The sequence below is a fragment of the Panthera uncia genome (assembly GCF_023721935.1).
Source record: "Panthera uncia isolate 11264 chromosome A1 unlocalized genomic scaffold, Puncia_PCG_1.0 HiC_scaffold_17, whole genome shotgun sequence".
NCBI classification, from domain to species: Eukaryota; Metazoa; Chordata; class Mammalia; order Carnivora; family Felidae; genus Panthera; species Panthera uncia.
Genome location: NW_026057577.1, coordinates 6,430,523 through 6,446,651, shown reverse-complemented (window position 1 = coordinate 6,446,651; position 16,129 = coordinate 6,430,523). Strand labels below are relative to the sequence as shown.

Here is a 16,129-nt window from a genome sequence, read left to right as displayed (position 1 = left end):
ACTTTGGATCTTACTTAAACCTATTTTGCTCTTTCTAACTGCTCTGGCAGAGAAAGTGAGGGGGGCAGTATCTTTTGAACTTTCATTTGGCATGGTTAACATAATCACTTTATAATGATTTATAAATCATTTGTCCTTTTCAATTTATAAAATTTATTATTAGTCTTTCTTAAAGTGGAGCTATGGTATCCAGGACCTTCACTGTTCAAAACAGTTCATTATGCTGTTAATTTTCATAAGCACATAAGAAATCCTTCTGAGAGGATTTGAGACTCTTGTAGATACATGTAAATCATTCCATTTGCTTTCATTTTTAGCACTTATGAAACTGTCATTGAATTTACAGATGGCTCACAGTCCTGAGGTTTTCCCTTTTCCTTAGTGACTACATCTTTTTTAAAATTAAAAAAAAAAAATGTTTTTATTATTTTAGAGAGACAGCATGAGCAGGGGAAAGGGGCAGAGGGGGAGAGAGAAAGAGAATGAAAGAATCTCAGGCAGGCTCCATGCTCAGCACAGACTCTGACAGAGGGCTCAATCCCACAACCCTGGGATCATGGGATCATGACCTGAGCCAAAATCAAGAGTCAGATGCTCAACCGATGGAGCTACCCTGGCGCTCCAGTAACTTGATCTTAAATCAGATCTGTCCCATCTTGTTATTGCTTTATTTAGTAGAGTTTTTAAAAATCTAAATGAAGACTACATCTGTCATGAGGATATCTTCGTGTTAGCTTTGTTGCATCTTAACTTTTGATTCTCTGATCCATTATAGTGGCTGTCCTCTTTCCCTTGTCCTCTTTCCCATTCTTCCCCATCCAGTTTCACTTGCTTTTGATTGTCATAAAAGTGTTGATGACACAGGGCCAGATACAGAGCACTGTTAGATATCTTCTAGATTGACATTAGTCCACAATAATTGTTTTCTGGATACTTCTGCAGAACGTGGTTTCAATCATTTTTATTCTTCATGTCAGAAACTGAAAAAATATTTCCTCTAGTTTGGTATCTTACTAATAACTACATATATTGTGATAGGTCTGATAATTTTGGTATGTTTTTTCACTTTTGCAATATTTTATTACCTTTCTTGGTTTCATTTTACCTTTTTAAAAAATATTTCCAGGAAATCCACTTACCCAGGATATATTGAACCTCTATCTGGAACCAGATGGAACAAGAAGGCTACTGAACTATTTGCTTGATAATTTGGCAGGTACTGCAAAAAGAAGTAAGTGGTCATTTGCTTAAATGATTTTTTTAAGAAGATGTGTAAGAATATTACTTAATTTTGTGTTTATATTCAACTAGTTTCAACAGAACAGCCACCTCCAAGATCTTGGATTATGTTACAAGAACCGGACAGAACAAGGCCAACTGGTTGGTAGCCTTATATTTTTTTTAACTTATTTTTACTTGATATTACATATCTAACAGTGTTGTTGGCATTCTTTAGATTATGATTTTTACTTGATATTACATACCTAATAGTGTTGTTGGCATTCTTTAGATTATGGGCTGTGTTACATTTGTATGCTTGAGATTTATTTGGCTTGGGAGATCATAATAAAGACTAAATTATTGCTTACCTGACCTCTGTAATATGCTGTAGGTCTGCTGTAGAGCAATGCTTCTCAACCTCCGGCATTTTTATCCCCTGGGGGACATTTAGCAATGTCTGGAGACATTTTTTGATTGTCACAAATAGGGGAAGTGCTACTGACGTCTCATGGTTAGAGATCAGAGATGCTGCTGAGCATGCTACAGTGCGCAGCATAGCCCCCCACAGCAAAGAATTTACCCACCCGTAATGTTAGTGATGCCATTGTTAAGAAATTATGTTGAAAAGATGCCTTTGCACACTATTTTTTAAAAATTGTTTTAAATGTTTATTCATTTTTTGAGAGAGAGAGGAATGGGGGGAGGGGCAGAGAGAGGGAGACACAGAATCCAAAGCAGGCTCCAGGCTCTGAGCTGTCAGCACAGAGCCAAACATGGGGCTCGAACTCACGAACCGTGAGATCATGACCTGAGCTGAAGTCAGACAGCCACCCAGGCGCCCCAGCTTGCACACTATTTTTTAATTGGGCTGTAAAGAATTGATCAGACTCATTTGTTATAATAAATATACCAAAATCTTTATATTGGAAGTTTTCAAACCCTATTATGTTCCAAATGTATTTGATACTACAGAATTGTAAGACAGCTAAAGCACTTACTTGAGAGAAATGGAACTAATGACCCCTAATTTCCTTTTAACTTAAATTGTATGAAAATAGTTTGGGAATTACATGATGTGTATAATAGGATTTAGTCTATGATACCTTTTCCTTTTGTGTGAATTAATAATAGTTGCTCTTTAAAAGAAAATAAGCCATGCCTATTAAGAGGATTGTCAGTTTTCCACGTTGTACATTAGCAGTTAGCAAAGTGGTAGGGGGAGTATAGAAATGAGGAGCCCTGGTCTTACAGACCAAGGGACTCAAGATCTTAGTCTTTTAGCTTTGAGCCTTCTGTGGTATCTCTGTAGCATTAGATAACACATTGTGTTATAATTTGTTCACCTATCTGACCTTCCTTCCTTATCCAACTTATATCCGCTATGTCTGGCAGATAGTAGTAGCTTTTCAATGAATATATATTGAATGAATAAAATCAACCTTAGCATTTAAGTGAAAACTATTGATATTAATTATGTTTTTTTTTCTGCCACGTGTGTGAATAAGTAAAGTTATCTTTCCTACAGCCTTGTTTTCTGTCATGTGCTATAATGTTCTTTGTGATAAATATGCGACCCGGCAGTTATACGGCTACTGTCCATCTTGGGCACTAAATTGGGACTACAGGAAAAAGGCCATTATTCAAGAAATTTTGAACTGCAATGCTGATATCATAAGTCTTCAGGTAAGTCATCGGAACAGTGTTTAAATTGCACAAATGCCCCAGTGTTGATAAGCAAGGAGCAAAATGGGAATGCATTATCCTGACACATTTAAAGTTCCAGCTTTAGCACTTCTTAAAGTATTGGCTTTTTCTGTTTTTAGTGAATCCTGGAACATTCACTACCTGCTTCATTTAGCTGCGCTGTGCTGCCACATTAAGCAAATAGGTTATTTTGGGTTTTAGGCATTTGCTTTGACAGTTAAAATATTCATCTTTCCCTCTCAAATGCCCTTGCACACTATTTTTTAATTGGGTGGCAAATATTATTGAAACTGTGGCATTGTCAAGGTATGGTTTTGCTTTACCATCAGCAGTAATAGAGGAATTAGGACATGGTGGAAAGAGCGTTGAACCTGATGCACAGTAACTTTGGGGTCTCAGTCCTACTCTCCTGATAATTCATACAACCTTGGGCAAGTCACTTTCTCCCTGTGGTCTGAAAGTATGATCTGTGATGTTCCTTCTACCTCTGTTGATTCTTGTTCCCCATCTATTATAAAATATAAGAAAATATACACACATGGAGGTGTATGTCTTTCCATTATTTACTCCTAAGCAATAGGATACCAGCAGGTATCTATAAAATGACAAGTAGGGTTTCAGATAAAATATGTTGAAAAGATGTTATGTTCCTCATTGTGCATAGCAGTCCTTTGAAATTATTTGAGCCCCTCAAACTGTACACATAAAGTTAATGTGTAGGACTGATTTTTTTGTCTTATGAAATAACTTTGCCATTTACAATTTTTCAGGAGGTTGAAACAGAACAGTATTACAGTTTTTTTCTGGTAGAACTGAAAGAACGTGGCTATAATGGATTCTTTAGTCCTAAATCTAGAGCTAGGACAATGTCAGAACAAGAAAGAAAACATGTCGATGGCTGTGCAATATTCTTCAAGACGGAAAAGTAAGTCCTCTTACATTTAAAAAAGAAAATTTTTTCAGTATTTGCAGGGAGTCAAGGGTGTGGAAATTAGTTGACAAATAAGAGAATGAAGCATTGTTGTTATTGCTCAGTAAAACAGTACTCTTCAATAGTTTTGTTTTAAATCATCAGAAATAATCTTGTTTTGGAGACTTGTTGAAAGTGCTGCTGTTTCTTCAGGTGTTTACTAGGGTTTAACTCCAATTGTTAATTGAAACTTCTTGTAATTAACATTCCCTCTAGGATGGTAGAGGGATTCTTAAACCCAGATTTTGGAAAAGATTTATTTAAAAATTACAAGACGGACTATTCCAACATGAAACTTACACAGAAGATGACTACCTTATCTTACATTGTAAAAGTATTTCAAGATGTTATTTATATCAGTAACAGACTAAGAATAACTTGAAACAGATGTGGGAAGCTTGGTGTTAAGTGTGGACGATTTTCCGTAATGTGATTTACTTGCCATTGTATTTGTTCAGGAAGTTCGGGAAAACTGCATTTCCCACAAAGCTAATACTTTGGTATTCCCAATTCTATGTTTGTGTGTGTGTTTTTGTTTGTGTTTTAGATTTACTTTGGTTCAGAAACACACTGTTGAATTTAATCAGCTAGCAATGGCAAATTCAGAAGGGTCTGAAGCCATGCTGAACAGAGTCATGACAAAAGATAACATTGGAGTTGCAGTACTGCTAGAACTTCGAAAGGAATTGATTGAAATGTCATGTGAGTGACCTTTTCACTTCCTGTAAAAATTGACCTCCAAAATCTGATAGAAAGCAGAAAATTTGTTACATATTAATAGTCTTGTCTAACACCTGAAGAAACTCAGTGAGAATTTAAGTCCTTTCTAAAATATCCTATCCGTTTCTCTCTACCACAAAGCTTAAGATTGAGAAAGCAGTGCCCAGAAAAGTATTCCAAATTTTGAAAGGCATAAAACCAGAGGAGAAAATGGTGTTTTTGCTCCCCACTATTTTTCACACAAAAACAATGTTGAAGTAAATATTAGTTAAAATAACTGCTCAGAGAGAAGAACTCCATACAGTCCTGTAATTTCTTAACAGCAAGGATACTCTGTAAGCTAACTTCTCTTCCTGACCTACTTGTAATCATTACTTTAAATGTCTTGCGTTTTGGATAAATGGACCACTTATTTCAAATTAAAAGTATATTTAGAGTGACCATCGTGCTGAGAACTGGAAGTTCTGTCACTTGAGGAACAGTTGGAACTAGAGATACTTAACCTGAAGAGTCAAAAATGAAGATGGAGCTTGGTGACTGTATTAAATAGATCTAGGAAAAAAGGCTGTAGATTTGATTTTGTGAGACTCACTTTAGGACATCTTGATGAAGCTAGAAGTTTCAAGGAGATAGCTGTTTTGGCGGAGATAGAATGGGCTTTGTTCAAGTAGTGAATGCCCTCTACTCAAGAGTATTCACCCAGAGGCTATTCACCCAGAGGCATAGATGACTGCTTCTCAGGTTTGTGGTCCTGTTGATTGATTTAGTTGTCGGAAGATTGTTAGGTAAATTTTAGGGTCCTTTTTTGTTTGGAAACTCTGAGATACTACTTGCTTCCAGATCCTGTAAGAATATATGGGCTGATGGGCGGGTTTTGTCTGTCTGTTTCTTTTCTTTTTATCTAATATAGCTGGAAAGCCCCATCTTGCAACAGAAAAACAACTTATTCTTGTGGCTAATGCTCATATGCATTGGGACCCTGAATACTCTGATGTGAAGTTGGTTCAAACTATGATGTTCCTCTCAGAAGTGAAGAACATTATTGATAAAGCCTCACGAAACCTCCAGTCCAGTGTATTGGGAGAATTTGGAACTATTCCACTGGTGTTATGTGCAGATCTTAATTCTTTGCCAGATTCTGGTAAGAAAAGTTCTTTTATATAGAATGCTTTTTTGACTTAAAATGTTTTTGTAAGGTATCATTTCTGATAATCCCAAATTTAGTCAAAATGAATATTCAGTTTGTAACGTCAACTATGAATCAGGTTTAACATATTTTGTGTGCAAATAGGGAGACTATTTTAAAAATGAGATGAAAACCTAAGAAGGAAGGACATTAATCATCTTCGATAAACACGTGGTTGATAACTTGAAAGAATGTGTGATTAGATTTCCGTATCCCCAGGTGACATATAATCCAGACTGAGAAGGTTCTTAAGACCATTTCTTTGGGATTCCAGCATGTAGTAATACAAAACAGTTTAAATTGGATATTTATAGGATTTCCGTTTTGGTGGGCTTGATTAGAAAAAATAATCCTTATGGGTGCTGGGTGACTCAGTTGGTTAAGTGTCTGACTTTGGCTCAGGTCCATGATCTCACGGTTTGTGGGTTCAAGCCCCGTGTTGGTCTCTGTGCTGACAGCTCAGAGCTTGGAGCTTGCTTCGGATTCTGTGTCTCTTTCTCTCTCTGCCCCTCCCCCACTTGTGCTTTGTCTCTCTCTGTCTTTTAAAAATAAATAAATGTTAAAAAAAAATTTTTTTTAATATAAAAAAATAATAATAAACCTTAGGTGGAAATTGAGATCCTTTATTTACACAGATCGGGCAAGTGATTTGAACAACAACAACAACAACAACAAACAAAACACCAAAAAACAGGGATCTTGATTTTTATTACAAAGCAGAAGAATACAGAAAGGCTTATTTCTGAATACTTTTCCATTAGATAGTACAGTGAACAAGCCGTAGTTCTTATAATATCAAACTAAGTACTTCTTTTTATTTTCAGCTCCTCCTTGATTATAGTCTCTCATTCACACAAAATACTTTCCCTGGCACTTGTGTATGTGTGTAAGCATGCATGCACACACATACGTCCACTTGGGTTGGTTCAGTTCACTAGTACATCACTGCCGTCATGATACATGGGAGCTGTAACTATGTTAAAATTCATTTTCAGGGCAAGTAAAGGTAGCTGAGGTCCATAATTCTTTAGTCCATCTCATCAAGCTATCTGGGCATTACAGCTGCTAAAGCAGTTGAGAACTATTCTCTAGTAGTTGCTGTATGTGTGTTCTGCATTCTGTTTAGCTACAAAGTATCTGAGGGGCAAAGAGAGACTCTAGTCAAATAATACATAGTAAGTCTCATTTCAGTGTTAAAAATAGTGGCAGACGCATGGGGAAGTGTCCAACCTTGTTAACTAATGGAATGCAAAGTAAAAGAAATATTTGTAGAGCCCATCTAACCGGTGGCGTTCTCTTATGTAGTGGGCAGTATGTATAATGGCACATTAATCCTAATCTTGGTATTTTATACCAAGTAAATAATTCAGCATAAGCAGAAACCTACATACTAAGATGTTGATTATGGTATTAATTCTTTTTAAAAAGTAGAAACAACCTGAAGTTTTTTAAGAAATAAGGAACTGGTTTAACAAATATGAAACACCAGGGCAGGTTGTATTAAGCAGCCATTAAAAAAATGGTGATCGAAAAGACACGAGTTCATGTGCCACAGCAAAGTATAAAATATACAGTATACTATGATCAAAACCATGTAAAAATGGATTTAGATAGGTTCTAGCAGACGTAAAACAACCAACCAAATATTTTAGAAAGTAGGAACGTGCTGTTTAAAGTATTTACTGTTACATTATAGTTTGTACACTGCATATTCTACTTGACAGTGAGCAAAGGACCTGTATCTTCATTATAGGTGTTGTGGAATATTTGAGTACCGGTGGAGTAGAAACAAATCATAAAGATTTTAAGGAACTGAGATATAATGAGAGTCTTACAAACTTCAGCTGTAATGGGAAAAACGGGACAACCAATGGAAGGATCACTCATGGTTTCAAGTTGAAGAGTGCCTACGAGAGCGGCCTGATGCCTTACACAAATTACACGTTCGATTTCAAGGTGACTTTTGAGATTGAGAAACTTTTCAAACCTCCAGTTTTTTTGGAGAGTCTTGTAACTTTATTATGTCTTTAAAATGTGGATGTGTAGAGGTGCCTGGGTGGCTCAGTCGTTTGAGTGTCCGACTCTTGATTTTGACTCAGGTCATGATCCCAAGGTCGTGGGATCTAGCCCCACGTTGGTCTCCTTGCTGAGTGTGGAGCCTGCTTGGGATTCTGTCTCCCTTTCCTCTGTGCTACCTCCCTCCCCGCAACCACTCATGTGCACACATGCGTGCGCTTTCTCTCTGAACACAAGTGTGGGTGTGTGTTCAGACTGGAAGCAAGCCATCTTGAATCACTTCACAGCAGTGTTCTCTTATCACTCTTCTGTGGAATTTGATGTGATCCGTGTCCCATTCCTACTTGAGAGATACTTGATAGAATCATTTCCAGGGTGAGAAATCATATGAAATAATGATAGTAAATCCTGAGTTAACTGTTACTGTTTTGGGGCAGATACATTTCTTATATGCTCAGCTGTTCGGAAAGTACCATGTAGTATCTAATTTGGTGTCAGCTGGAGTGGCATATTTCATCTCTCATATTATAATTTAAGTGAAACTGTACTCCTCAAGTGCCAAAATGTGTTTTATATTAGCCATTTTAAAATACATCTTCTATTTATTTCATACACAGTTAACGGCTTACAATATGGAGCCTTGCCTTAGAGCTTCTCCTCATTTTTAATATCGGTGATTGTTGGGGCGCCTGGGTGGCTCAGTCGGTTAAGTGTCTGACTTTGGCTCAGGTCATGATCTCGCGGTATGTGAGTTCGAGCCCTGCGCTGGGCTCTGTGCTGACCGCTCAGAGCCTGGAGCCTGTTTCAGATTCTGTGTCTCCCTCTCTCTCTCTGACCCTCCCCCATTCATGCTCTGTCTCTCTCTGTCTCAAAAATAAATAAATGTTAAAAAAAAAAATTAAAAAGAAATAATAATATCGGTGATTGTTTAGGACTTGCATTCATCTGTCCTTTTTAACCATCTTTTGAATTTCTGCTCTCCTAAATCTTAGTTTTCCATTTCTAACCTCCTGGAAAAATAATCATTCAGATTAGATTATGTGTTAGAGTGAAAATACTAGCGTTAGCTGGTTCTTAATTTTAGAGGGGGAGCGCTGTTTAGACTTAGAGCTTGAAATCTTTTTAATTTGACTTTGGAGGAGCCACAGTACTATAGATAATGATTTAACCCTGGGAACAAATGAGTGTGTCGGGTTGAAGAGAGGCTAGAGGAGACTCTGGGGAAAATGAACATGTGAACAACAGAAGAGTAATCAGAGAGAGAAGAAAACCAGGGCAGTGTAGGAGCCTACCTGACAAGGAAAGAAGGCCTTTCTAGGGAAAGAGGAGTGTGCTTTGTGCTTCAGAAAGATGTTGGTGAAAGATGCTTCACTGGAGAGCTAGGCACAGAGACTGGAATGTGGTGAGTTGAAGAATGAGGTGATTGATAGTGAAAACCAATTTTTTAGATTTTTAAAATTTTTTTTTAACGTTTATTTATTTTTGAGACAGAGACAGAGCATGAACGGGGGAGGGGCAGAGAGAGAGGGAGACACAGAATCTGAAACAGGCTCCAGGCTCTGAGCTGTCAGCACAGAGCCCGACGCGGGGCTCGAACTCATGGACTGTGAGATCATGACCTGAGCCGAAGTCGGACACTTAACCAACTGAGCCACCCAGGCACCCCTAGATTTTTGTTTTAAAGAGGAGGCGAGGAGGGCACCTTCGTGGCTCAGTCAGTTAAGCATCAATTTAGACTCAGGTCATGATCTCACGGTTCATGAGTTCAAGCCCCACGTCGGGCTCTATGCTGACAGCTCAGAGCCTGGAGCCTGCTTCGGATTCTGTGCCTCCCTCCCTCCCTCCCTCCCTCCCTCTCTCTCTCTCTCTCTCTCTCTCTCTCTCTCTCTCTCTCTCTCTCTCTCTCTGCCCCTCACCCGCTCATGCTCTGTCTCTCTCAAAAATGAATAAACATTTTTAAAAAATGTAAAGAGGAGGCGAGGCTGATAACCAAAAGGTGGGAGAGAGAGGGATTTTTTCTCTCTTGTTCCTGTTGCTGATACAGAGATAGGAAGACACTTGAATGTGCTTAAATATTTTTGGCTGAAACCATGTTGAGGAGAGGCTCAAGTTACAGGGAGGAGAGGGGCAAATAGATGCCAGGTGCTGTGCTGGGTGCTGCTGAGGATGTGAAAGGCAGAGATGGCCCTGCCCTCATGGAGTTGACAGTCTGATGGGAGAGGCAAGTCTCGACCAAGCAGATGAGTGTGTAGTTACACCTGGGGTACGCCTTAGCAAGAGAATAAACTTGGAGGTGGTAGCAGGTATTAAGTGGCTGAGGGCAGGATTCAAGAAGGTATTTGGAAAGTGAACTCAACACACGAAGGCTGAGAAGAAATGAACCAACCGACATGTAGAAAGAAGAAAGTGTTCCAGGCAGAAGGAACAGTATATGTGGAGGCCCTGGGGCAAGAAAGAGCTTGGCATCTTCAAGGAATGTCTCCCCCACCCCTGCCTGGAAAAAAGAAGGCTAGTGTGGTGATAGGGTAGTGAGCATAGGAAAATACTACAAATCAAGTTAGGGCAGAGAAGCAGAGGCCATACCATGAAGGATCTTGTAGGTCTCATTAAAGATTCTAAAAAGTCCAGAAAGGAGGAAGAATGCATGATTATTATTCCTACCTAAACTGTCTTCATTCTGCTAGATTGGACATTTGGGGGACAATTTGGTTTATGTCTTCCTACCTCTCACACGCCAGCCACTTTCTTTGTTTACCAAACATGACTGTAAGGGTATGTCTTGAAAGCTCTCAGTGTTTCAGTATTCTCTTATGTGAGGCTGTATCTTTTTTTCCTTCTATTTTTCAGGGTATAATTGACTACATCTTCTATTCTAAACCTCAGCTGAACACTTTAGGCATCCTGGGACCTCTGGACCACCACTGGCTAGTTGAGAATAACATCAGCGGCTGCCCACATCCACTCATCCCCTCCGACCACTTCTCACTTTTTGCACAACTGGAGCTCTTACTGCCTTTCCTGCCCCAAGTCAACGGCATTCACCTCCCTGGCAGGAGGTAGTCAAGTACCTTCAGAGGACAACCTCAATTTCACTTGTAAACTCATAAAATCTGAATGTGGGGGAGTGAGGTATGGCCACCAGGGTTTTGTTTTGTTGTTTTCTTTTCCTTGAGGATTTGAATTTTCGATCTTGATTATTTGATAAGGATATCGTATGAAAGCCAGGTGCTAGCAACAGACAAATTCTGAGCCCAATATGCTTTATATACTGTTAGACAGGGATCGGTGTGTTTACACCTATCTTTAATTTGTTACAAGTAATTTTCCTGTTTCTTCTATCCAATGTAATATTTTCATGCCTTGAAATAGGAAAATGTTTGAACAGCATATTCTCTTTGCACAGAAATCTGTAGCACTACTTTTTTGAGGCCAGTAATAACATCCAGAAACCATTCTTCCATACTCTACTCCCTCCCTTTTCAGACTTGTTTGTAAAATAGAGACTGAATTTAGCCTTTATGATTGTATATGATCCACAGAAGACCTGATTTATGAAATTTTGTACTAAAAATTCAGATTTGGAAATGATTGTATTGTAAACTAAGGCTAAGTTTTTTTACTGTTTCATGTGTTATAAAGGCCAGCTTGTAAAAGAAGTTGCAACAGACTTTCTCTGCTGATGATTTGCACTGTTAGGGTTTTGTTAGCCCTTTTGTACTACTTTATTTTTAAACTGAGAACATTGCTCTTTAAATCTAAATCTGCTTAAAGCTTTGGACATTTTCTCAGACCAGAGGCAACTTATTCATGAATTCCTGGGTTTTTACAAAAACTATCTACCAGGACAGATAAGCTGAGCAGTGAATGATCTGTAGGCATTTATGGACTGAATGTAATGGTTGATATATGTACATTCTGATATTTTTTAATCTTTAACTTTTTTAAGTTAAAAAATTCCAGCTGCTTGGATACAGCTTCTTAACTCCTTTTTGAGACACTTCCTGTCCTATCTCCACTGTGCCTGCCTAAATTTGTTCTCACCAACCACTGCCTGTGCATGCAGAGAAAATCTGTGCATCCTCTTTTATATTTTTTAAATACTGTTTTAACATTTGTGGGAATTTTATGAAAATGCTTTTGTATGAGCTGTGGCTTTTTTTCCATTGTGAAGCATTGAATATCCCATTTTGGAACATGTTCATAGGGTGGGTCCCTGGGTCTTTGCTCACCAGACCCAAGCACTGCTTCTTGGTGTCTGTCATTGCACAGTGCTGTTCGTCACCCAGAATACTACTATCATGTGAATTCTTTTTGTTTTCCATGTGTTTTTTTTTTAATCATTCCTTTTTTTAAAAAAAAAGAAAATAATTTTCCATTTATGAAACAGTATAAATGAGATGTATTTTCAAAACAGGTCCCTATGACAATTCTTCAGATCATTTATAAAGTGACTGAGTCATTTTAGTAGGTCAACCAAGATAAAGGTTCTGTTGTACCCTGTATTTTGCCCATAGTGCCAGTAGTAGATTAGAGATTAAAGCCAGCTTTTAACTTTGCAAAGGTAACTTGTATGTGTTCTGTTCTCATTCATTCATTCTCTCAAAAGTCAAATGAATTCAGAGGGAACGTGGTCTAACTGCTTTTGTTTCAACTGCAGGCAGGGGAGCAAAAGGACACCATGTGAGCATTAAGAAAAAACGTTGAGATGTTCTTAATTTTTATACAGAGAATGAGTCATTTTGGATAATGACTTAAAATTTTATGAAAAATATTCAGCACTTAAATGTGCTTATTCTGTTTTTAAGAGAAAATAAAATTACATGCTGTTTAAATAAGTGATTTTTTTTCTTTTTTAAAGAATTTTCCAAAAGGTGTTGATCTTGAATCTTTGTCTGGGACCTGGTTTTTCCTTTGAGGGTTTTAAAGATTTTGTTGTGATGACTTTTTATTTTTTGCTTTTTGTTTTAAGTTGTGCTGACACCAAACACATCCAGTTTATAATCAGTACATTGGAAAGCTGGTATTACTGATGTAGAACCAATGCATAACTTTTTATGGGGTTTTTGTTTTGTTTTGTTTTATTTTTTTGTAAAGTGTGAATAAAAGGTGTGTTTACTCATTTTTCCTAAACACTGTGTTGGTAACGTGCATCATGACAATTTCCAGCGAGGGCGAGCTGGAGCTGGTTGGACTGATGAGGCAAGGGAACTGCTTTTCCTATGATCTGCATTACGTGAGAACAGGTCCAGAGAGCTTTATGGACAGGGGAGGGGAGAAGCACTTACTCATTTGTATTTGTTAACAGAGGATGTATTCTTTTTGTAGATGCTGGAACTAGAGTGCACTTGTTAGATGCTAAAGGTTTGAGCTTTACACAAAATGTTTTCATCTGTATTTGTTATTGTCTACAATATATTCGAATTTGGGGGCAGCATAGTAAGATATGAGGGCCTGTTGTGTCTCAACTATTTGTTCTTGCCTCTTCTGGGCACACTGCATTCTGTGGGCCAGTTTGAACAGCTTCTCCATCTAGTGATAAATTGAACCAAGGGTGTAGATTTACAAGTGTCACCTTCAAAAGAGAAAGAAATATTTTGGGTCCGCAGGGACTGAACAGTCACACCAAAATAGACTGATAACTTTTGTTAAGCAAGGTTTTGTGTTTTAAATCTTTTCTGTGTCCTGAGTAATTTCCAATAATCCATACTCCTTAAAATGCAATAAAAATTAGTATGTTTTCACAGTATAGACTTTTTTCAAAATTCTGTAACACATATATTTAACGTGGTGTTGCCATAATGTAATTTCAGTGTTCTTGCTGGATAAATCCATTTTATGAATGTTTTACAGAGAATTTTGGGGTATGTTTTCTGTTTTTACTGATCAGAAATTTGGAGGCACTCAATTCCTTGTTGTAAATCTCTTGAAGTACATTTTACCGTATTACTGGTAATTATTTATGCTTTGAGAATTTAAATAATGTTCATCAAAATTAACTTATGGCATAATTTAAACTAAAGTTGTAGAAATTGTTGATTGAAACTTCAATAGTTCTAGAAGACAGGCAAGGAACATCTCCAAGGAATGTGTTTTCATTCTTGATTTGGTGACTGCCAGGAAAACTTATTTTGAGTTAGCACTTTGAAACCTAAGGACATTATTAAATTGGGTGGAATGCACTTCTAAATGTTGAAATTAAAATTTCAAAGCTTTTCTAAGATTCAAGCTTTCAGTGACAAATTCCAGTTGTAGTATTCCAGTTTTTACTATTTCAATTCATGGAATTCGTTTCCATAGTGACTTCTAAGGTCTTGGGGTCATGTCATCTGTAAGACAAAAGCCAACCTAGGCAAAGCAATTACAGTAGTTTGTTCTTTTAATGAACCTATCAGAGTATTCCATACAAATGCTGCAGATAATTCAAACAACACCTTTAGCAAGTGTCTCTCCCCTACTCAGAAACAGTATTTTAAGATGTTCACTTGGCTCTTCTTTTTGGTTACATAAAGTTTAATAACCGGTATGTTGAAGTAGCGTCTAAAATAGAAGATCTAGTCTTTATTCACAGTACATTATTTTGTGTAATATGCACTGGGCTAATTTGTGTTTACCGTTCATGTAACAGAACCCAGCACATTATCTGCACTAAGCTTGAAGAATGTCGCATTTGCCTAGGCAGCTCTTTGATAAGGGTCATGGGAAACTGAATATGTACCTATGGACTGGTGGTAACAAGGGCTTTTACTGTTCTTTTCAGTGGAACCTTCTTGGTCAAATTGTAACTAGCTAGTATTATATTTATATACAGGGTCTCTTTTCTTTACTGATGTATTTTCCTACTCATAGCCAACCAATAAATTCAATATCTGTTTCAAATATCTTAAAAGTGTAATTTGTAGTAGTACTGAGGTTTGAGAAGAATAAGTGTTAGCAGACCATATGATTAAAATTCTGAGTCGTCTGGGACAGGGTTGTAAGTCATCCTCTGAAAGGGTGAGTGAATGGGCCGTGATATGGGAGACCATGTACTGACTGTGTTTTCTGTATAACACTCCTATCTTTGCCAAAGTTCAGTTTGATATTTGGGCAACTGATGGTCCATTTGCATTTAGGAATTTTGTTGTTGTTGTTGTTACCAATATACCTCGTTCAATATAAGAATTAGGCTCATGTGTCTTCCGTCTTTTTTGGAAGGAGTTTGACATATTTTAAATAAATGCTTTTAAACACGGTAACAAACATTGTGTTGGTGGGGTTATACTAATTCATTAGATATTTTGCTTTTCATGTGTGTTATTGTATGTATAAGCTTTAAAGATGGGATTTCCCAGCTCTTCAGAAAAAGCCCATTTGCTTTTTGGAAACTACTTCGATAACACATGTGAGTTTTTATGTATGCTAGAAAAAGTCCTTTAAAATCAGATGACAATGAGCATTTGCCAAGACTGTCCAGTTTTTAAAGTAGGCATTTTCTACTTAATCCTTAATATGTAATTTTGTCTCTATAACAGAAAAGTCTTGTTCCTCGTAACTGTCAAGAAGTAAGTGTGTAAAAAAGTAAATGAAGTATTATGCCCGTGTTTCTTTATAAATTCTAGTTTATGTTCTTTAGAGGAACCAAGTACCTAAGGGAACATGAAGTGAAACATATTTAGAATAAAGCTTTGTGGGTTCTAGGTAACATGTATATACGGAGAATTCCCAATTTGGGGTGTTATTTAGGTATTCACATTTTAATTGATTTTAGAATAAGCTATCACGGGCACCTGGGTGGCTCAGTTGGTTAAGTGTCCCTCTCTAGGTTTCGGTGAGTTCCAGCTGCACGTGGGGGCTGTAGACTGACAGTGCGGAACCTACTTGGGGAATTCTCTCTCCCTCTCTCTCTGCCCCCCCCCCCCCATATCTCTCAAAATATAAATAAACATAAAAAAATAAGCTTTCACAAGTACTGTAAAGACAACTTTAGTAAACATTATGTGTTAGAAGAATCATACAGAAAATAGTTTTTACTAGAATTTTACGAGAGGTTGAGAAACATTTCTCTAATTTCTTCCAAATAAAAAACATAAAATGTTCAAAGGGGATTGCTCTCCAAATGACTCTAACTGACCAGTCTGTAGGAACTGGGAAAACTAGTGGATTACAAGGTGGATTGTGAACCAGTCTTCTGTGGTTTCTTTAGCAACATTAACATTTTTAATCAAGTAAGTAAGGAGATGTCAGTTTTTAAAAATTTTCTTGAACTGCAACCCTCAGATCACTCTAATATTCAAAAGCTGTTCAATTATTTTGGGCCTGTCATAAGAAATTTT

At 37.4% G+C, this 16,129-nt stretch overlaps 1 protein-coding gene across 3 annotated transcripts in view; it reads left to right on the top strand.

Moving 5' to 3' along the window:
• CNOT6 (CCR4-NOT transcription complex subunit 6) overlaps positions 1–14,987 on the top strand; it is a 76,838-nt gene extending 61,851 nt beyond the window's left edge. For 2 of the 3 annotated variants that reach the window (XM_049648356.1, XM_049648358.1), the window contains 8 exons: positions 1,127–1,231; positions 1,312–1,380; positions 2,747–2,904; positions 3,696–3,850; positions 4,443–4,597; positions 5,526–5,756; positions 7,555–7,757; positions 10,665–14,987. In XM_049648356.1, coding sequence (XP_049504313.1) covers positions 1,127–1,231; positions 1,312–1,380; positions 2,747–2,904; positions 3,696–3,850; positions 4,443–4,597; positions 5,526–5,756; positions 7,555–7,757; positions 10,665–10,877 — 1,289 coding nt within the window. In that variant the 3' untranslated portion in view covers positions 10,878–14,987. The remainder of the gene's footprint in view (positions 1–1,126; positions 1,232–1,311; positions 1,381–2,746; positions 2,905–3,695; positions 3,851–4,442; positions 4,598–5,525; positions 5,757–7,554; positions 7,758–10,664) is intronic. The other variant, XM_049648357.1, reaches the window with a different exon arrangement.
• Positions 14,988–16,129: the final 1,142 nt, after the last annotated feature.